The sequence below is a fragment of the Lampetra fluviatilis genome, chromosome 5 (genome assembly GCF_964198595.1).
Source record: "Lampetra fluviatilis chromosome 5, kcLamFluv1.1, whole genome shotgun sequence".
Lineage (NCBI taxonomy): Eukaryota > Metazoa > Chordata > Hyperoartia > Petromyzontiformes > Petromyzontidae > Lampetra > Lampetra fluviatilis.
Genome location: NC_136279.1, coordinates 13,758,940 through 13,781,658, shown reverse-complemented (window position 1 = coordinate 13,781,658; position 22,719 = coordinate 13,758,940). Strand labels below are relative to the sequence as shown.

General features: G+C 51.6%; 2 protein-coding genes across 2 annotated transcripts; one reads left to right on the top strand and one right to left on the bottom strand.

Annotated features, from left to right (window-relative positions):
• The first annotated feature begins 511 nt into the window (after nt 1–511).
• HPX (hemopexin) lies at nt 512–15,553 on the top strand. Its single transcript, XM_078856840.1, has 13 exons — nt 512–665; nt 1,641–1,726; nt 3,852–3,880; nt 4,262–4,389; nt 4,765–4,945; nt 5,749–5,835; nt 6,694–6,839; nt 8,727–8,880; nt 10,080–10,286; nt 10,804–10,920; nt 11,686–11,816; nt 12,473–12,626; nt 14,423–15,553. The coding sequence occupies exons 2-13, from the start codon at nt 1,659–1,661 to the stop codon at nt 14,710–14,712; spliced, it is 1,692 nt and encodes a 563-aa protein (XP_078712966.1). The 5' UTR covers nt 512–665; nt 1,641–1,658; the 3' UTR covers nt 14,713–15,553.
• A 2,619-nt stretch (nt 15,554–18,172) lies between these two features.
• LOC144932329 (uncharacterized) lies at nt 18,173–21,794 on the bottom strand. Its single transcript, XM_078856269.1, has 4 exons — nt 21,689–21,794; nt 19,865–19,990; nt 19,037–19,140; nt 18,173–18,326 (listed from the first exon to the last, which is right to left on the bottom strand). The coding sequence occupies exons 1-4, from the start codon at nt 21,737–21,739 to the stop codon at nt 18,173–18,175; spliced, it is 435 nt and encodes a 144-aa protein (XP_078712395.1). The 5' UTR covers nt 21,740–21,794.
• Between the last annotated feature and the right edge of the window lie 925 nt (nt 21,795–22,719).

The window sequence follows — 22,719 nt, the reverse complement described above, 5'->3', positions numbered from 1 at the left end:
CTGAGTGTCCCCAAGGGAGGCCCGAGAGCGGTTAAAATATTCGCCACAGTTATCGGTCGTGAGCGGGAATCTAAATCAGGTTCGTAACACAGTGCGCTAACCACAGCGACACCGCTCCCCACAATATGTACAAAAACAATGACCCCCCCCTCCCCCGGCTAAACCTCAGCAGACGCTTCGTGAAAGTCCTGCTAACGAGCAGCAATGAAGGCAGGCACGGCACACGAGGGAGTAGGGGGGGGCAGCATCACGCCCGGCCAAGATGCAGAAATAAAACACATACACACCCACACACACAGACAAATAGCTAAACTTCCAGAGAATGAGACAGCTAAGGCAATATTTGCGCGAGATTGTGCAGGACACACAAAACGCGCGCAACCAGGGTCACGTGCCCGCACGCACGCCCGCACACGTGCGCTGACGCGCGGCGCTCGCTTTGAGAGCGCAGTTGGAAATCCCACATCACGTGCAATTTTCCCGTAAACGCCTCTCAATGTCCACCCCACCCCTCTCTCCCCCGACCAAGGCCATCTCTGGCTGCTGTGATGTTGACTTTGGAAGGAGTTGACGCCAGCCGAGTGCGTTAAATAGCGGCAGCGACGCCCGGCGCAAGAGAGGAGAGAGACAGAGAGAGAGAGGCAGACAGCGGCACGCGTTCTCTGGTGAGAGCGCCCTTGCTGATACGAGAACCTTCGTGATTCGCGGATGAAAGTGAACTAAAACTAAACTCTTTTAATGTCTCCACTGAGCTCTGCAGCTGTTTTTCAGAAGCAGCCTGGCCATCACCAATTACACAGCTCGACGAAGTGGCTTGTCATGTGGAAACGTATAGCGGCCAAACACTCTAAACGCGTGTTTCTAAATGTGGAGGGGGGGGGGATTAAAATCGACGCGACCACGGGGAGAACATGCAAACTCGAATTGTACGGGCGTCAGGGCTCGGGATCGAACCTACGACCTCTTGCAAACCAGGCGAGGCAGTCAACATCTCGCTTATGGCCCGTGGACATCGATCTGGAATTCGAGCAGCTTTGGTGCGGCAGGGCGGGCCTCCTACGCCGATGAGACGCTGTCGGTCGTCATAGGTCTGGAGTTTGATGTTTGTGTTGAGCCAATGGTGCTGATAGGATGCGTAAAAACCAAGTGCATTGTTGTTTCACGCGAGAGAGGTGTATTGTCTGAGTGGTTTCTTATTTCGTGATTGTTTTGTACAATTATATTATTACGCTCACGACACAATGATGATAACGCGCGTAGCATGAATCATTTACGATGTATGCACATTGCAACTTTAAGCCGATGTGTCAATGCACACACACACACAGATAACATTTGCATTGCAGTCGCCTGAAGTACGTCTTAAAGGAAACCACGTGATTGTCGGGGTTTTTAAGATGTGCGAGGTCGCAGCTCACCGTGATCTGCGCGCGACCCACCAACCCTGCCTCTAAAATCTGGGGATTGCAAAGGCGCGCGTATCATTGCTGTTGCGTTATTTGCGTTGCTAACAGCTTGTACGCGTCCTGACCGTAGAAATGTGGGATCTCCGTCACAGATTCTGAACCGCCTGTTGTCGTTGGGGCACCACCATTGTGCGATGTGTTGACCGTGGTCATCGTCTCCCCTCCTCCTGACAGGGTCTGCACAGGCTCGCAATGGCCACCTCTTCCCACCTGCTGCTGATGAGCGCATGCCTGGCACTGGGGGCGCACAGCTTTACAAGGTAATCTAATGGACACGTAACACTGCGTAACAAACACATGTCTTTTGTTCCTGGGTAGGAAGTGTTATTTCCTAATTGCTTATGCCTCAAAAGTACAGAACGTGGCTATTATTCCCCACAAACGTTGCTTTCGTGACCAGGACAGTGATATTTTGAAATGCACCTAATTTCAATGAGAAACGCGGTGTGCATTTGTGCCATTCCTTCACAGAAAGTCCTGGTCACAAAGGCACAGTTTGTGGGGAATAGTAGCCATTTTCTACACTTTTTAGGCATAAGCAATTAAAAAATAACACTTACTACCCAGGAACAAAAATTGTGTTACATCGCGTGATCAAAATAAGAATGTCATCGTAACTCTTATCATCGTCGCTGTTGCGATACGTGGCTGGCGGCTGGGCACGAGCTTGCCAGGAGGGCTTTGGACGCCGACACCGACAAACTACTGCTGCTGTCCCCGTGAGAGACGCGATCGACGCGGTTGTCCCGCGGGATGACCCAGCCGTACGCGTCCTCCCTACACGTGCGCGCTGGGGGCTTGCGGAGCAGCAGCCTCGGGGGAGTGGTCGTTGTGAAAGAAGGACGTGGGAAAAGTGTCAACTGTTAAGCTCATAGACTGCAAATGTCTGTAACGTTTTACCCGAGCTAATGTACAACTGCTGTACTTCGCAGAGGCGAATGGCCATAGCTGCTGTAGCCGAATCCACCGGTTAACGAGAGAACAAGAAGCAATTGCGCAAGATCGCCGCCCCATGCAGGGGACCGGCTCTGTGCTCCTGCCGTGGTGGCGAGATGTTAACTGCCTCGCCCGGTATACAGGAGGTCGTGGGTTCGTGGCTTCGATCCCGACCCTGACGCCTGTATATTTTGAGTTTGCGTGTCTCTCTCTCTCTCTGCGTGGTTGTGTGGACTTTTCTCCGGTTCCTCTGGATGTTCACTCCACATTTAGAAACATGCGTTTAGAATTTTTTGGCCGCTACAACATTTCCACGTGATAAGCCACTTCGTTAAGCCATCAAAAGGGTCGGCAATGAAAATAACAATTTTTTTTTACAATTCAGTAAAATCTCGATTATTTCAAGAGCCGCAATGCACGTGAATACGAGACGGTCCTTGATGAACAGCGTCACGAAGCGATCCTCAAAGAGCAGCAAGCGACTCCGGAGCCGCAAGTTGCCGACTCCCTGAGCTGTTATTGGTGGCCAGGTCGCTTCTGAGAAAGAGCTGCATAGCTCAGAGGGTCCTTACCTAGTAAACATTGTAAAAAATATTGTTTCATAGTTTTAGTTTTTAGTTTACCCAACGCTTTGAAGCCATTATAGAGTTTTTTTGGGTTATATCGCGTAAATATATAAATGTGTCGTTAAAACCCACCACCACCCGACACAGCCAACGAGTAAGGGTTGCCACATATACAGAACGTGCCAATTCGTCACTAGTACAGCACTAACCGGTGTGTTGGAAAGTCAAGCCACAACATTTACCATCTGAGTACGACGTTTCGCCAGTAATTACAACTAGCATCATCAGGCGACAGCCAGATTTGTGGAGAAGTCAAACTGCACTGTGCTCTGTATTGACATAGCCACCGGGGGGGTGCCCAGGCTCGCCCTTGGCTAGACAATGGAGGAGGACCCCTCTCTGTGCCCCGATGTACAACTTGCGCTTGGCAGTCGCTGCACTGCAATGCCCCCCTCGCCAACTCCTCCTGGACCCCCAACCCCCCATCTCCTAGCTTGCCCCAACCCATGGCGATTCTGCGTCTTACAAATGCATGTCCCCACTGACCCCCACTCTTGTTGTTATTGTTGTAATCTATTCGTTTGCGTTGTGAAGAAGGGCCATTGCCCGAAACGTCACCGATTTTTTTCTTTCTTTCAAGGCCACAGTGTTCATTCTAGATTTGACCACAGTGTTGTTGACCAGTGTGTTGAGATTTCATTCATTCATTCGGAAGTGCGGCGCAGTGCCCAGAGCGCTTGGCTTGAGTCTGCAGGGCCGTGCAGGGTTCAAATCTCGGTCAGGGCCAAACTCTTGCCCATTCATCGGAAACTACAAAAAATGAAGTTCCACGGAGATAACGAACATTTGTTTTAACAGTCATTGTCATTTTATATCATTACAGCAGGAGATTGATGACAGAAGTTGGTTCAGGTAAGAAGCCACGTTGATCCACGTGTGATTTTGTGTAGATACAGGATGTTATCTTTGTGACCAACTTTAAGTTCATTAAGACCGAATGTCTGTTTATAAAGGCAGACCCAGGAGATTAACGTGTATGTGTATAGACTGTACGGCAGCCAATAATACAACAATGTTGCCTACCAAAAAGGGCCTCACAGTGCGGAGAGTTTGAGTCGTCTCCTGAAATTGCGATGTTTGGCCAATTCCACTTCTAATGAGTGGCTCCATGTGGAGAGAAAACCACAGTACCCAGAGAAACCCCGGCACACGCAGGTGTGGCCCATTTATGCCTCCTGTCAGTGGAGCCATGTCGCCACCGCAGTCACGCCACGTGGGGTTGTCCCTCTGCAGGGTTCACGGTGCGCGTGTACGTGGATGGAGACCGGAGTGAGCGTGTGCACGGCGAGGGGGTGAAGGTCACGTGCTCCGTGACGGGCCCGACGAGCGCCATCCTCGTGTGGCATCACCCAGACAGCGTGGTGCGGCGAGCTGTCACGCCGTGACGCACACGATCATGAAATATATCATGACGGGCATCCTCACACACACCCAACTACCCACCTAAATCCCACTCACCCACCCAGCCATCCATCAACACGAACACAAACCCACCCATGCACTCACCTACCCACTCATTCACCTGCTAAACTACCCTGTCACACACCCACCCACCCAAAACCCACTTATCCAATTACTCACCTGAGCTATACCCTCTTCACACATCCACCTTGAGGCATTCACGTTCACCAATACACATCCCCAGAATCACACACCCACCCACCCGCCTCACCGTGACTCGCCCATTCGTCTGCCTCTCCTGCGTCGCCCGCCGCCGTTCTGCGCTCTGTTGGCAGACGGGGCGAGTGACCACAGGTGCCAGGACGGAGCAGGAGGTGGAGGAGGAAGGCGTCGTCAAGAGCAAGGTGGAGGAGGTCCTGCAGGTGGGGAAGCTGAGCCTCGGAGATGGAGGAGCCTACGGGTGCCACGTCCTGGACCACGATGACCTCAAGGGCAACGTCGATATCGTCGTGCGAGGTTGATTCAATAATTTGACATTCCCCCCCCCTCCCCCCAAAATGTTACGCATATCGTGCTGCCAGTATAGTGCCACGAGATTAAAGACACATTCAGAGATCTCACCGAGGAGCGCATGACCACATGCACCCGAGAATGGCCCGCAGAAGTTGATATCTCCGAATTGGTTATGAAATCCTTTAAATTGCCAAGTTGGAATGTTTGTCACATTAAGCACGAGCAATATGTTTTTTGTGCAGCCATCGGTGACCAGGCTGAGCCCATCAACTCACTCGACTTGAGATGCTGGTTTAATCGCAGGGGCCGTGGCCCTGAGTCAGCACTGCTGAGGTTCTGTGATTTAACGCGGAGGGTCATGACACAAAATTGTGTCGGTGTTGATGATGGTGGTGGTGATGGTAGTGGTGATGATGGTGGTCGTGGTGATGGTGTTGATGATGGTGGTGATGATGGTGGTGGTGATGGTGGTGGTGGTGATGGTGATAATGGTGATGGTGTTGATGGTGTTGTTGGTGTTGATGATGGTGGTGATGATGGTGGTCGTGGTGATGGTGATAATGGTGATGATGATGATGATGATGGTGATAATGGTGACGATGATGGTAGTGGTGATGGTGTTGACGATGGTGGTGATGATGGTGGTCGTGATGATGATGATGATGATGGTAGTGGTGATGGTGTTGATGATGGTGGTTATGATGATGATGGTGGTGGTGATGTGTGTAATAGTGATGGTGGTGTTGGTGTTGATTATGGTGATGATAATGGTGGTGGTGGTGATGATGGTGACCATTATGTTCCAGAGCACATCGACATCCCAGACCGATGTGAGGAGGGAAATCTGGATGCTGTTGCCAGCTCCTTAGATGGGATCACGTACATCTTCAAAGGTGAGGCAATGCAAACAAAGATGCTTCCTCGCCTCCTGCCATAGCACTGTGGAGTTTTCACCATGGGGGTGGGGGCACAGGAGCAACAACAGAGACGATGGCACCACCCAGTGTTTAAGATGAACACTCTGAGGACAAATTGAATCTTCTCGTGGTTACTACCGTCCGGTGCGTGTAGGTGTCAAGGTACTGTGGGCAATGATGTAAACTGATGGAAATATGCAAGTGGGTAAGAGCACAGTGAGATTCATCACCATCAGGTCTTGAGGGAAAAAAACGACAGTCTTAAGGATTTCATTTTTTGGTAGTATTCTACGAGGCGGTCCCAACCTGTTTTATAAGCTTTACCCTCCCTCTCCCGGTCACCTTTGATCTCAGCGAGTTTTCTCAATGAATGAACGCTATATCGCATTGTTGACCTTCAACCTCCAGAAGTTGTGTTTTTCCGCCACCACTGCTGTTGAAATGTACCCAGAGAAACCCCCACGTGCAGTGGGGTGCAACAGTCCGTTGCTGTACTACTATCTGCCAGGTCAGCTTGCAGCCCAAACCTACAACACCTGCCATTCCCAGCAATCTCCTATCCGAGTATTAAACCGAGCTCAAATATCGCATAGCTGCTAAGATCTGGCAATATATGGTGCGTTCAGGGTGAGTAGGTGGTAGGCATGATGATGTGCAAAAATAATAATGATGAGAAAGGCAACGTTGACGACGATGATGGTCATGTTGACGATGTTGATCATCACACTGACTGAGATTTCATGATGACCACGACGATGCTGATGCTGAGGGCGATTACAGCGATCATCAAGAAGAGGGAGACGTTGTTAACGACGACATCTTTTCATCCTCCAGGCCCCGTCTACTGGAAGAACTTCGGGCCCAACGCTTCCATGGGGTTCATCGATTCGGACTGGAAAATCCCGAACGGCTCGATTAGCGCGGCCTTCAGGCGGCACTCGAAGGGCGACGAACATCACTACAAGACCTACATCTTCAAGGTGCAGCTCGTTTGCCACGTGTGCACACGCGTGTCCACGAGGCTAATCGGTGGGCTTTGCACGTTTGATTGAATCGCAGGATACCAATGGATTTGACAAAATATCTCAATGCGGGACCCTCCTGAAACCAACGTTTTGAGACTCCATGTCATGTGTGTGATGGTTTTTACTTGGGTTGTAATGTTTCCTTCCACATGAATCCAAACACTCGTTAATTGGAATGGCCAACATCCCAGTGATGGATCTTCTTGATAAATAATCTTGAGACTCAGTGAGGCTTGCTCGAATTAAAATGACTATGTTATTAGTAATCAAGTAACGCATCACGAAACAGCGGCACTTCACCTTCCGCCATCGCCCGCCCTGGTCTCGTCACTGTGCAGCGCTCTCCCTCTCGGCCGGCCGTGTTCACCCCCATGTCTCAATTTGGATGTTCAATGCACGTACCTTGGTCTCGGCCTACCCGTGTCTCCATGTACCCGTGTCTTCATGTACCCGTGTCTCCATACACCCGTGTCTTCATGTACCTGTGTGTGTCTCCATGTACCCGTGTCTTCATGTACCCGTGTGTGTCTCCATGTACCCGTGTCTCCATGCACCCGTGTCTCCATGTACCCGTGTCTCCATGTACCCGTGTCTCCATGCACCCGTGTCTCCATGTACCCGTGTCTCCATGCACCCGTGTCTCCATGTACCCATGTCTCCATGCACCCGTGTCTCCATGTACCCGTGTCTCCATGTACCCGTGTCTCCATGTACCCATGTCTCCATGCACCCGTGTCTCCATGTACCCGTGTCTCCATGTACCCGTGTCTCCATGTACCCGTGTCTTCATGGACCCGTGTCTTCATGTACCCGTGTCTCCATGTACCCGTGTCTCCATGTACCCGTGTCTTCATGGACCCGTGTCTTCATGTACCCGTGTCTCCATGCACCCGTGTCTCCATGCACCCGTGTCTCCATGCACCCGTGTCTCCATGCACCCGTGTCTCCATGCACCCGTGTCTCCATGCACCCTTGTCTCCATGCACCCGTGTCTTCATGCACCCGTGTCTCCATGTACCAGTGTCTCCATGCACCCGTGTCTCCATGTACCCGTGTCTCCATGCACCCGTGTCTCCATGTACCAGTGTCTCCATGCACCCGTGTCTCCATGCACACGTGTCTCCATGCACCCGTGTCTCCATGCACCCGTGTCTCCATGCACCCGTGTCTCCATGTACCCGTGTTTCCATGTACCCGTGTCTTCATGTACCCGTATCTCCATGCACCCGTGTCTCCATGCACCCGTGTCTCCATGCACCCGTGTCTCCATGTACCCGTGTGTTCATGTACCCGTGTCTCCATGTACCCGTGTCTCCATGTACCCGTGTCTTCATGTACCCGTGTCTCCATGTACCCGTGTCTCCATGCACCCGTGTCTTCATGTACCCGTGTCTCCATGTACCCGTGTCTTCATGTACCCGTATCTCCATGCACCCGTGTCTCCATCTACCCGTGTCTCCATGTACCCGTGTCTTCATGTACCCGTGTCTCCATGTACCCGTGTCTCCATGCACCCGTGTCTCCATGTACCCGTGTCTTCATGTACCCGTGTCTCCATGTACCCGTGTCTCCATGTACCCGTGTCTCCATGTGCCCGTGTCTCCATGTACCCGTGTCTCCATGCACCCGTGTCTCCATGCACCCGTGTCTCCATGCACCCGTGTCTTCATGTACCCGTATCTCGACGTGCCTGTGTGTGTCTCTGCGTACCCATGTCTCCATGTACCTGTGTGTGTCTTCATGTACCTGTGTGTGTCTCCATGTACCTGTGTGTGTCTCTGCGTACCTGTGTATGAATGCGCATGTCCCCCCTCGACCCTCGTGTGTGCGCGTGTGTGTCAGGGCGGTGAAGTATGGCGCTACGTGGGGACGACGCTGGAGCCCGGCTTCCCAATGGCCATCTCGGCCGCGTTCCCAGGGGCTCCGGCCTCGCCCGACGCCGTGGTCGAGTGTCCCGCCGAGGACTGCCGCTCCGACTCCGTGCTCTTCTTTAAAGGCACGGCCCGACGACAGAAAACAACAATTCTAGATTTGAAGCTTTCGTGACTGCAAAGATTCATACTCTTAGGTTTTTTCGGTAAAGTAACGTAGGTAAAAAATATAATAAAATTAATAAAAGAAAATAAAAATCACGACGTTTCGGAGGCAACACAAGCTTCCGTCTTCAGGTGGAACCGTCACAGCTCGATTGCTGTATCAAGTAAAGCAATCGTGCTGTGACGGTTCCACCTGAAGACGGAAGCTTCTGTTGCCTCCGAAACGTCGTGATTTTTTATTTTACTTTTATTAATTTTCATTTTATTTTTTACCTACGTGACTTTACCGAAAAAACCTAAGAGTAAGAAAACAACAACCCAACCCTGAACACGGGCAGCACACACAAAGGGGGAGCAGGGGGTCTCTTGCCCCCCATTTGGCAGACTGTTCATGCGAACAATTTACTGTAGGCCCCCACATCATCACCGTGCACAGTTGAGTCAAGTAAGACAATCGTCCTTTAACGGCAGAATTTCCGTGAGTTGTGTTGACGTACACGGTTTCGTGTTCAGTAGCATCCCTGGTGCGGCGAACTTGTCACACGCTACCAATCACTTCCGTTAAAAACAGGGTCGCGGGTCCCTCAAACTGCCAACGACTCTTCTGCTGCCGTCGATGAGCCTCGGGACGAGGCGAGGCAGAGAGGTCATCACAGATCAATGCAGTGGACTCCAAAAGTGGTTCAAGCAAATTGATGAATGCTGGTTGGTTGCATGAACACGTGCATGGATTTCCGTAAACACGTGGATCCATTGCCGTAAACACACCCCTATCAATGAAGGTCAGCGGTAGAAACTGAGCGTGCCGTTTTATGCAATGCAAACGGAATGATGCATTGGGCCCTAAATTATTTCAGTAGACGGGGCCTGGAGGATTAAAAGATATCATCAATAACATCTCCCTCTGCATGATCATCGCTGTAATCACCGTCAGTATCGTCGTGATCAGCATTTAATCTTAGTCATTGTCATGATCGTGTTTTTTATCAACATTGTCAACATCGTCGTCAGAATCAATGTTTCCTTTTTCATCATCATCATCATTGCTCATCAACGTCATGGCCGTTTTGTGTAATGCAAGCGAGACTCTCCCCGGTGTCTCGAGACTGCGCGCGGGGGCCAAATGGAGAAAGCCAAACTCCTCGTGTCGCCCGCTCAGGTGGCGAGGTGCTCGCATGCGACCTCTTCACGGGCGCGTGCAAGCGGCGCTCCTTCCCAGCCCTCCCCGCCTGCTCCGCAGCCACTCGCTGGCTCGGCCGCTACTACTGCTTCCACGGACACGAGTTCTACCGCTTTGAGCCCATCACGGGCCTCGTGCCGCCCGGCTACCCCCGCGACGCCAGAGTCTACTTCCACCACTGCCCGGGTACGAATGAGGTGGATGGCTTCGTGCGTACGTGGTCGCCCACTGCTAGGCAAGGGGCCTCCCCGCGCCGTGCGGGTCGTGCCCTCTGCTAATCGGAGCTGGGCCGCACCTGTAGCTGCCGTGTCAAATGAGCATCGTGATACCACCACGATTTATATTTGCCACCTTTTTTCCTCACTGTTTTCACAAAAACTAAAATAACTACTATGACGCTCATAGGGTTTTTACCCACCCTAATAATTCTCAATTTGCATCTCCCACACGTCACCCGGGAATCTGCGAGTCGCAGCTCTCTCATAACCTCCCACTGATTGGCATGTCGCACTCCATGCCCTTGCCGTGCACCACCTGCCATGAAACTCATGACATCTCCACCATACGATGAGGCTATTGTGAGTGTCGTGTGGGTTTGTGCCACCACTCCTGCTCCCCGGGTGGTGGTGCTGGGTGTCACGGGCACCCAGCAGCGGGGGATGGCGGTTGGGGGGTGATGATGGAGCTGACCGTGTCCCCGCAGACCACGTGCACAAGAAGGGGAGCAGCCGCGACCCGTGCCACGACACCAACGGATGCAGCGGTCGCGCCCTGGACGCCCTCTCTGTGGGCCCCGACGGGAGGAGCTTCGCCTTCCGAGGTCCACACCGCTCCTCCTCCTCACACCTCCTCTTTCTCACGCCTCCTCATCAGGTCCCGAGTCTAGTCCCTGCCATGAGGCCAGATGGAGCTGCAACACGACCTGCTTACGGAGACAAGGACATACTTTATTCAGTTGAACACGTAGGCTTTCGCGACCAATATCATCCATAATAGAGGTTTGTTAGGTTAGATTGTGTTGGAGAGCCAAGCCACAACATTTACAATCTGGCTTGGCTCTCCAACACACCGGTGTGCTGTACTAGTGACGAATTGGCCACGTTCTGTCTACGTGACAACCCTTACTAGTTGGCTGTGTCGGGTGGTGGCGGGTGTTAACGACACATTTATATATTTACGCGATCTAACCCAAAAAAAATCTATTACTGACATACTATATTGTTTTCAGAATCTTCTGTGTGTGTGTATATGTGTCCCTCTATGTCTATGTGGGGAGCGGTAGTGTATCGCGGTTACCGCACTGCACTACCAACCGGGCGACCCGAGTTCGATTCCCGACCCCCGGCCAACATCGGTCACGAATATCTGAACCGGTCCTAGGCCTCCCCTAGGTCGACTCAGCCTCAAATGAGTATCTGGTGGACTGTGCAACCATCGCCACTACGGAGATAAAGGTGGCCGGGCATGGTGCTGGCCACCTTCCCCCTCGTGTGCCGTGGTGGTCTTCATAGGTGCTCGCTAACAGCACTTGCCCCAACAGCCTGACGAGGCTATACGGGGGATCTTTGACTTCATGCCTGTGCAGGAGCGTGGTTTTGGAGGCTGGACACCAGGCGGGATGGAATGCACCCATTCCGGATCACAGACTCCTGGCCCGGAACACCTCCCAACCCGGACTCGGCCTTCGAGTGGAACTCAAACATGGTGTTCACCAAGGTGTGACGTCAACAACAACAACAACTCACACCAACGTATTTGTGTGTACATGCGCCTGCGGGGAGTGGCAGCGTATTGGCACAGTGTGCTACGAACCCAACAACAATATTGGTGAGGAATTCCTGAACTGGTCCTGGGCCTCACCTAGGTCGACTTAGCCTTTCAAAAGTCGGTGTGGTGTGTAAACATCAGCATTGTGGAGACAAAGGCGGCTGAGCTTGGTGCCGGCCACCCTCTTGTGTGCTGTGCCGATCCTCAACGGTGCTCGCCAACTGCACTTGCCCCCAACAGTCTGTTAAATCTATGAGGGGGTCTTTGTCATTGTCTTTGTATGTATGTGTGTCACATACACAATAGTGTAGCGGTTAGCGCTACGCTGCGCTATGAACCCGGCGACACGAGTTCGATTCCAGCTCACGGCCAACACCAGTGACGATTATCTGAACCGTTCCCGGGCCTCCCCTAGGTCGACTCAGCCTCAAATGAGTACCTGGTGCGGTGTGTAAACATTGCCACTAGGGAGACAAAGGCGGTCGGGCGTGGTGCTGGCCACCCGCCCACTCGTGTACCGTTCCGGCCTTCATAGGTGCTCGCTAACAGCACTTGCCCCTACAGTCTGTTAAGGCTATACGGGGGATCTTTGTCTTTGTCCCCAGGGCGAGCTCGTGTGGATATTTAAGGGCGAGGGTTCCTTCGTGCTGCTCTCCGGGTTCCCAAAGCCGATCTCCACCGAGTTCCCTGGGCTCCCTGCATCCTGGGACTCAGCATTTATCTGCAGCGCTCACCCCAACATCCTGACCGTCACCAAGGGTGAGTTGCACACCCCTCTCTCCACACCCCTCTCTCCACACCCCTCTCTCCACACCCCTCTGTCCACACCCCTCTCCCCACACCCCTCTGTCTACACCCCTCTCTCCACACCCCTCTCTCCACACCCCTCTCTCCACACCCCTCTGTCCACACCCCTCTCTCCACACCCCTCTGTCCACACCCCTCTCTCCACACCCCTCTCTCCACACCCCTCTCTCCACACCCCTCTGTCCACACCCCTCTCTCCACACCCCTCTCTCCACACCCCTCTCTCCACACCCCTCTGTCCACACCCCTCTCTCCACACCCCTCTCTCCACACCCCTCTCTCCACACCCCTCTCCTCACACCCCTCTGTCCACACCCCTCTGTCCACACCCCTCTGTCCACACCCCTCTCTCCACACCCCTCTCTCCACACCCCTCTCTCCACACCCCTCTGTCCACACCCCTCTCTCCACACCCCTCTGTCCACACCCCTCTCTCCACACCCCTCTCTCCACACCCCTCTCCTCACACCCCTCTGTCCACACCCCTCTGTCCACACCCCTCTGTCCACACCCCTCTCTCCACACCCCTCTCTCCACACCCCTCTCTCCACACCCCTCTGTCCACACTCCTCTGTCCACCCCCTCTGTCAACACCCCTCTCTCCACACCCCTCTCTCCACACCCCTCTGTCCACACCCCTCTCTCCACACCCCTCTGTCCACACCCCTCTCTTCACACCCCTCTGTCCACACCCCTACTCTCCACACCCCTCTCTCCACACCCCTCTCTCCACACCCCTCTGTCCACACCCCTCTCTCCACACCCCTCTCTCCACACCCCTCTGTCCACACCCCTACTCTCCACACCCCTCTGTCCACACCCCTCTCTTCACACCCCTCTGTCCACACCCCTCTCTTCACACCCCTCTCTCCACACCCCTCTCTCCACACCCCTCTCTCCACACCCCTCTGTCCACACCCCTCTCTCCACACCCCTCTCTCCACACCCCTCTGTCCACACCCCTACTCTCCACACCCCTCTCTCCACACCTCTCTCTCCACACCCCTACTCTCCACACCCCTCTCTCCACACCCCTCTCTCCACACCCCTCTCTCCACACCTCTCTCTCCACACCCCTCTCTCCACACCCCTCTGTCCACACCCCTCTCTCCACACCCCTCTCTCCACACCCCTCTGTCCACACCCCTACTCTCCACACCCCTCTCTCCACACCCCTCTGTCCACACCCCTCTCTCCACACCCCTCTGTCCACACCCCTCTCTTCACACCCCTCTCTCTACACCCCTCTCTTCACACCCCTCTGTCCACACTCCTACTCTCCACACCCCTCTCTCCACACCCCTCTCTCCACACCCCTCTGTCCACACCCCTCTCTCCACACCCCTCTGTCCACACCCCTCTCTTCACACCCCTCTCTCCACACCCCTCTCTCCACACCCCTCTCTCCACACCCCTCTGTCCACACCCCTCTCTCCACACCCCTCTCTCCACACCCCTCTCTCCACACCCCTCTCTCCACACCCCTCTGTCCACACCCCTCTCTTCACACCCCTCTCTCCACACCCCTCTCTCCACACCCCTCTCTTCACACCCCTCTGTCCACCCCCTCCACACCCCTCTCTCCACGCCCCTCTGTCCACCCCCTCTCTCCACACCCCTCTGTCCACACCCCTACTCTCCACACCCCTACCCTCCAACTCACCAGGTGAATCATCACCCCTCAGATAATTCCACCTTGTAACTTTGTCATGCCACTGAAGAGCATCCCCGCTGCGCTCTGCCTGCAGGTGGAGACGTGTGGATGTACGAGCTGGCCTCGCGCACAGTCACCTGCCGGGGCACGGTGCCAGGCCTGCTGGGCAGGAACTCGGCGAGCGCGGCGTGGTGCTCGCACGCCTCTGTGTCGCTCGCGCTGGGGGACGAGCTCGTCGCGCTCACGCACAGCGGGGCGCGTCCAGCCGAGCCTCACTGCGGACTCGCCTTGGCCCCTGGCGCAGCCACGGGCTCCGTGGCCAAGGAGCTATTCCACTGCCCTGCGGACGCGGCGAGGTGCCCGGCCCCCGTGGGCACGGCGTGATGTAGCGATATGAACCTTATGGCGGGATCTCCCGGGGGTCCCGAATAAACGAAAGTAAAAATCGTAATTAATTCATTTATTTTTGGCGACTCCGTCCCACCGCGCACATAAACGCCGCCACCCAGCAGAAATCAATCCTCTCGTTCTTCACCAAGCACCCGTCGTTGCCAACATTGCCGTAGTCATAAACAAAACTTTGAAACTTTGATTAGCGCATCGTGTAGAGCTCGTCGAGAGGAACGGATTGCCGTATCGTTCGCCTTCAATAGACATAAAGTGACGTTGCAACGCAGTTTATGCGAGAGCCGGGGGATTATGGGACCCCGGGGTCCCGCCGTGAGGTTCATATGACGACATTGGGTGCCGCCTTCAGAGTGATTTCGTCAGAGACAATCACGTCAGCCACCAGAGAGTCATCATCAATTACCAGCGGCACTCCCAGCAACACAGTAATTACCACCAGTATAACATCATCCTCAACGACACCAACAGCAGTATCTGCATCATAATCCCTCAGCTGCAACAGAACGGGCATCATCACTGTGATCTCCGTGGACATCACCACTACCATCACTTGAATTCTATGGCCACTGAATGGAGTTTTTCTGCAGAGAATACAAGGATTCGATGGCAGGATAGGGTAAACGACTTGGGAATTTTGAATACGTGGTCAGGATTTATAATAACGCTCTCCCTCCCACCGGACCACCACTCGTCAATCTCACGCTCCCCACGAGCCACTCTCACACACTGCATCTAACTTGCGATGTCTGTACGCACATGCATGTATATCCATTGTGTGGGATAGTTTGTTATCATTAAACGCTTTTCATTGCCTTGATTGATAGATATATATTTGTTTGTTCTTTGCATTCGTGTGACTAAAGCACATAAAATAAAATGCACACTTGCTTTACAAATTACCCTTCATCATTTGTTTCATCACCCCAAGTTGTGCCATCAAAGTGGAGTCAAGATATGATAAAAAACCTCCTGGAGCTCCCATATTCAAGGGGTACGGGCCAAAAAAGCCAAATCTACTGATTAATCTCCAGTGGTTAAAATTGAAATCTAGAAGTTGTAGATCAACCTATTCGTCCAGTAAGCAGCTCATGTTCACTGCGGAATCGCCTAGATTTGAAGTTTTCATGACTGCAGGAATCCATACTCTTTGGTTCTTTCGGTCAAGTCACGTGGGTATAAAATAATCAATGATGATGATTGCTTGTGTTGCAATCGAAACTTCGTGATTTAATTCATTTTTATCTTATACCTACGTGACTTTACCGAAAGAACCAAAGAGTTGCGGAATCGCCGTAAGATAGAAATTGGGATAATGAAAAGTGCCGGTATGACGTGCAATAGAACACCGGCCAATTTTACCACTTTAGATCCCACAATTTGTGGTTTCTCTACCAGTTATTGGCCCGTGCTAAAAAAGCAGATTCTCGTTGTGGTAGTCTTGGGTGTTTGAGACCAGTCCTCGGCCTGCAGGCCATCTTGAAGATATTTTCTCAGTTCTCTTTGACCTTGGCCAAGACCTCGGCAATCCTCGATCCCGAAACCATTGGTGATTTGGGTTATACCATTGGAACCTCATTTGCCAGTAAAAAATATGATAATTGTTTTTTTTTACCCTTCTATCTGGCAACAAAACTGACACCTTGTTTACAAGGAGTCATGTTTGCATAGACCACAATACCTGCAGCCATAATGCAAACAAAAAACATAACGCTGATAATATATGCACTCTCCTTGAAGTTGATTGGTCCACACCCGAGACAGCTTTCCTTAGAGCCTTGTCTCACATGGGTTGGACCAGATGACGCCAAAAGGCGTCTGGACACGTGTCATGTCCCATAATGATAACGCTCATAACATTTCTAAATATCGTCTGACAGCTCATTTTTCTTGAAAATTTTTCCCAAAAGTCAATCGTGACAAAGTGAAAGAGATGTAACTGATTGGCTTTGTTTCAAAGTGTTTGGCAGTTTCCTCAGGGCAACACAAGCTTGGTTCACTGTTGATCATCAGTCAGCTTCGAGGATTCGGCCTTAACTGGCCTTGTCAATGGCCTCAACCTAAAACACTCCTGGCCCTGACTTTGTAACTCCCAGCCTCATGGTTCCCAACCGTGAATCCAAGACTCAGTCGCAGGCCCCTTGCACGTGACCAGCAGCTCGTGCCAAGCAGGCAGTCCCTCAACACAGCTCAAGATTGAGTCGCACAGTTTCTTCCAAAGATGAATGAATGAGCGGTTCAGCCGTGGCATAGCTCAGCTCATGAAAATCCTGAGCGTCGCTGGGACGATGGTCAGAGCCGGCTCGAGATAAGCATGGCGCTTTTATCTGGCTCACCTGCGCCAGAGCCAGACCTGCACAGAGCCGTGACTAAGTCAATGGAGCCTCTGAGATTGGCGGCGGCATTCTGCTCCCCCCCCCTACTTCTGCCCACACCATGCAAGGTGCAGCTCCCTGAGAATCGGCAACAACACAAAACACAATGGGGCAGGGAGGGGTATCAGAGATCAGGGCGAGTGGGAGTCAGAAGAGGAGCAGGTCGGATCGCGGCAGTGTCCGTGGGTAGCACGAGTACTGTGCTGCGTCTTGCCGTCACTCTCTGGCGCCAAAAACCAGCAGCCCTGACCTCCTGCTAGCTTCCACACGCGTGGAGGGGAAGCAGCCAGAACACGTGGCGATCTGGCACACTGGCAGATCACCTGACCCTACTCATTTTACCATAAAGCCACTAAATTACACATGTTCTCTACATTGGTTCATGGGTGCTCAAAGGAAGAATTTGGACTTGTCTTTTGTACTCTTCATTTTTATTGCTTAATTTTAAGATCACAAGAAATTGAACAAAAGCTGAAATATATGCAAATACGTAGGGAGATGTGCATGCTGGGAATTACAGTGATTGACGAAAAGATAAATGCATGGATCAGAGAACAAATAGCTTTCGAGACATCATGTTGACTATTGAGAAAAGTAAGAGAGCTTGGGCAGGACATCGCTCTAAGGGATGGTGGACGTTTGTCAAGACTCGTGACAGAACGCCAGCCAAAGCAGAAAACACCTCAGGACAATCACCACAGAGATGGAGGAGGCATGATATTGACATCAGAAAAGTAAAGTGGACTTGGACAAAAGACTCATCGCTAGAATGAATTATGGCCGATGGTCAAGGCTTGGTGATGAAATGGCAGCCAAAGGAAGGATAACGCCCAACAGGAAGACCACCCAGGACATCGAGGCATGAGATTAGCTCGTGTGCAGAAGCCGCATGGATTGTCGCATCGTAGGACTTAAGAAGACTTGCATCCAGCAGTGGATTACGGATGGTGAAGTCTCCTTCATAACTTCATTAATTCATTCTTGCACGCATGACTCTGGAATAGAAATACAAGTGCAATGAACAACGAAAGATACTTAGATAATTCTGCCATTTGTGATTATGGTCAAACAAATTCATATTGATTGGTGCATGACCCTGGTACTTGAGACATGGGGGTCAGGAGGTTGCGTTCAGGAGTCCGTATATCCCAGAACAGGTTACCTCCATGGAGGTTGCTCATGGGCTTAGCGTGGTGAAGTGTCGTCTTGAGGAATATCCTGAATGAGAAGCCAACATCATCATGAACACCAAACACCATATCCTCATTCACATTACCACCGCCATCATCATTACCATAGCCCACATCACCAAGAATCAAATTTCCAAATTCTCAACGTTCTGTTAGTATATTGGGTGTCCATAATATCCATGCTATTTGTCCCAGATGCACGTCCCAGGTCAGTGCTAGTATTCGAGATTTCTGCAATTGTCTTGAGGGCTACACGACTCCTCTGGTCATTGCAGTGTCAGGTCAATTCTTTAAATCAGGTCTCCCCTAAATGCGCAAGTCTCCAAAATATCAACGTCGGTGGCGAAAGTATCTACTACGTGCCCATTCTACAATGTGATCAAAGTGTCCACCGATGTATATATGAAATCTCAGAATGGCCCAATGTATGTGGTATAATCCCAGATCATTCACTGTGGTACAGGTCTTCACTAGAGACCCCTGTATTTAGTAATTCCCAGGTCTCTGTTAGAAACCCACTCGATGTCTGAGGACTGCACTGTGGTCTCGGTCGCCAATATAGCTGCTTGCCTCTGGTAGTGTGGGTTCTCTGTGAGAGACCTATGCCTCGAGTACAGACCCTGTCTCCAGTAGATATCCATGTCCCCGCTGGAAAACTCAACTCTCCTGTAGAAACCTCGGTATCCGATAGAGATCTAGGGCCCCGCTGAAGACCCACATCTCCGGCAGAGCGCTTACTCAGGGGGGTGTGGCCGGTTGCGCGGGACTGGGCCGTCCTTGATGCCCTCAGGAACCCGGAGAAGCTCGTCCACTCCGATTGGCTGATCCCACGATGAGCCGTTCTTCATTGGTCGAGCAGGCATACGCATGCGGAGGTTAATCAAAGAGTTTAAAAATTCTATATTTTATGTGGCAGTGCCCATAGGGATATTGAACCGCTACATCAGATTGCAAGTAAGGTGTGCTGATGTAATACCATTATCAGTAGTGCTTGGCAGCCTGTGCTGCAGGATCAGATCAATTCCTTTTGACAACTGAATTGGAATTTTTCTCATAAAGGTACCAAATAGCTGCTGAGAGGCTCAACCGGGACACATGGCGCACTGGCATCCCCTCCCTCCGTCAGCCCCACCCACTTCTGTATGACCCAAACCCACGCGCTCACGAGCCACACCGGAGACTGCGAGTGGCCTCCCTCTTTCTGATCTTGGCTTTGCCTCCTGCTCATAGGCCCCGCCTTCCAGGCCGACAACTCCACCCACTATCAAGGCAGTGGGCGATATCTTGAGACCCCAAACCTGGTCGCCATTAAATAACAGCAAATAGCAGCGCAGCAAGTAGGTCGCCCACCTACACAGATGTGTGTTCTTCCCGAATATTCCTGGGTTTCATCTCACATACAATCCTCCATATGGAACACTCTAAAATAGAGCTGGCTAACATCCCAAACACCATTGTAAAACGTCTCAAGATGCAATGAGGCTTTCCTAGGTAAACCAATATTACTCATCACGTAGCATTCAGAACGAGGAACGGTAAGCACGTGGCGTGAACAAAGGGACCGACCGGTTGTGGGACGGGCTGCAACCAATCGCGAGCCCCGTGGGCAGCGTCATGTGACGTGGCGCTCTCGCGGGAATGGGAAATTTCGCGGGACCAGAGGTCACGTGCCGCCCGCCGCGTGGTGTCCATCTGCGCTTGGAGCGACAGCAGTGGGAAAGAGAGCATTGAGACAACAATTATATTCCTTTTTCATTTTAAAACACAATCTATGCCTCGAGTTTCCTGGCTGGCTGCTGGCTGGCTTCCTCTCCACTCCAACAACAAACAAACAAAAATCTGTATTGTTTGTGGCTGCGGGCCGTTGTCACCAAAAGTAGTAAATGGCTAAACGGGATCTTCCGTGTAATGAATAAATGTTGCATTGGAAAAGTGGAAGAAGTTCGGAAGACATATCATTGACAGCGACGATGAACAGGTGGGGATGTAGCGAAAACAGAAGACGTGACACGGTTCATTTAAAATTTCAAAACATTTTCAATCGATCCTCGTAAGTCGTAACAATGTAAGTATTTCGCCATGTTTTGGAAACCGTAAAGTATATTAAAATAAACCTCACAATACATAGTATTTTTCGATTTAAAGCTTTCGTGACTGCAGGGATTCATCTTCTTGGTTCTTTCGGTAAAGTCACGTAGAAGGGAAGTAATAAAATAATAAAAATAAAACATAATAAAAAAAATTATTTCATTTTATTATGTTTTATTTTTATTATTTTATTACTTCCCTTCTAAGTGACTTTACTGAAAGAACCAAGAAGATGAATACATAGTAACTTGGTAAGCAGATTACTTTCAGTGCTCCGAGTGCAGGATTGTGAAAGAGTTTAAAATTACTGCTGTATCTTATCTTCCATTGCAGAGCAACAGGTTATCTCCTCTATGAGACATCTCCTTTACCAGTGGCAAAATATAGTAGTAGGTTTTTACCCTTTCAACTGGTACAAAAACTGACACCTTTATACGAGGCATCATGTTTGCAATAACCACAACACAAGCAGTCAAAATGCAAACAAAAAGAAACAACTCTGATGATGATAATGATATGCACTGTCCTTGAAGTTGATTGGTCAGTTTTCTTAGACGATTGACCGGGATGAGCACGTCGAGGCACGACCGCGCGCGCGGTGACAGGGTCGAACCCAATTCATGATACGCGTGTGGGGGAGAGAGGCACGGCGACGGATGATAAGACATCACCTGGCGACACCAGAAGCTTGTGTGCGGCCCAGGAACGGACAACAGAGAGGGGAGCGACGTTGATGACGCGGAGCGGTGAAGTGGGTGCGCGCGTGTGGGCGCTCGAGGTGAAAGATTCACATCGCAGGGTCGTGAAAGGTGGGGGGGACGGCTGGGTGAGGCCTTCATCGAGCAGTGGATATTCCGTGCCTGACGACGATGATATTTAGACGCGCACATGCAGAATCGCAGAGCCACACACTCATAGCTTGTACACGCTATGCATATAAAAGCTCTATATTTTTTATTTTACCACGCAAAGCCCACGGAGCTCGAGAAATATGTTTCAGAAGCGACCCGGGCCACAAATGGTAGGCCAACGAAGTGGCTCGTCGTGCGGAAATATAATTTGCCAACAAATACTCCAAACGCGTGTTTGTATAGCGAAGCGCGCCGCCTCGTCAACTTAATCGGCTTCAGCGATTCCCGTCACCACGAGCGGCGTGATTACAGATGTCGCCGCTCGAGGTGTCACCAGTCGTTATCGGTCGAGGTCCCACCGACCGTGAATCCGTGTGTGGCGAGGCGCTCGCTCTCACCTGTCACCGGGCTCGCTCGCAGGTGAGTCGCCCCCAGGGTGCCGCGTGCTCACCTGTTGGGCAATCTCACGCGGCGCCGTGGTAACAGTGACAAACACAAACATCTCGCCAACCCCCCCCCCCCCCGTATAGCCTCACAAGACTGTGCTGTTAGGGGCCGTCCATAAATGACGTCACGCGATTTTGGACGATTTTTGACCCCCCCCCCCGTCGTCACACGGCGTCACAAAAAGACAGACCCCCCCCCCCTAAAATATGACGTCACAAAGCTCTGCCCCCTCCCGCCCCCTAAAACCATATTTCCATTTTGAAAATAAAACATGCTTCAAATCGCTTTAAACTATTGTCATTGTAGTGCGTATTTAATGTGGCGCTGCACTCCGATGTTGTAGGAGTGTTGTAATAACAATTCTATATTTATTTAAAGTTGCGCATTTTTATGTGACGTCACATTTCTCAAATCCCCCCCTCTCCCCTCGTCACACATCCCATCACGTGAGCCACCAAACTTTAAACTGCTGCACGAAGAGGCACAAACCACCCACACACACGGGTACCAAGACTATAGTGACGTTTATTTCAATGTTAGCATTAGTTTTGTCTTGTAATTTATAGCACAACTGTCCCCATTGATATTGTTCATGTTTGCTTTGGGTAACACAATGCCCGTGGGGGGTTTCAAGTGAAAAAGACTCGACACTTGTCAAAAGCATTCCCCACACTCCCGTAACGTTCACCAAGACTGCTTTTTTTTAATGTACAAATTATCGCCATTTAAACCCAAACACCACCATAACAAAAAAGGGCAGATACTGCAATTGTAAAAGCTTGTGTGCACCGTCGTGCAGTGTCCACGTCTCTGTGTATGCGTGCTGTGCGATCACACTCTGTGCTCTTGAGAGACGTAACACGAGGCTGCGGGGCGAAGAGAGGTAGGGGACAACGCGAAGTGGAGGAGTGACGGCGACGTGCAAGTGAACGGAGCAAGCGTGGCGACACAAGGAAAGGAGTGCACCGCAAGTGGAGGAGTAAGGGGGAAGTGTCCGGGGGTGCGAGCAGATGTGCCGAGTGGGGAAGAGTGGAG

What these genes read in the sequence shown, in the direction of transcription:
- HPX (XM_078856840.1), top strand. Translation starts at nt 1,659, where the DNA reads ATGGCCACCTCTTCCCACCTGCTGCTGATGAGCGCATGCCTGGCACTG. An exon ending in ACAAGACCTACATCTTCAAG is followed by an intron (nt 6,840 to 8,726) that starts GTGCAGCTCGTT and finishes CGTGTGTGTCAG; the next exon opens with GGCGGTGAAGTATGGCGCTA. An exon ending in GAGGAGCTTCGCCTTCCGAG is followed by an intron (nt 10,921 to 11,685) that starts GTCCACACCGCT and finishes ATGCCTGTGCAG; the next exon opens with GAGCGTGGTTTTGGAGGCTG.
- LOC144932329 (XM_078856269.1), bottom strand. Translation starts at nt 21,739, where the DNA reads ATGTTTGTGTTTGTCACTGTTACCACGGCGCCGCGTGAGATTGCCCAA. An exon ending in CGCGTGAGATTGCCCAACAG is followed by an intron (nt 19,991 to 21,688) that starts GTGAGCACGCGG and finishes CTCCAAGCGCAG; the next exon opens with ATGGACACCACGCGGCGGGC. An exon ending in TGCAGCCCGTCCCACAACCG is followed by an intron (nt 19,141 to 19,864) that starts GTCGGTCCCTTT and finishes CGACCAATGAAG; the next exon opens with AACGGCTCATCGTGGGATCA.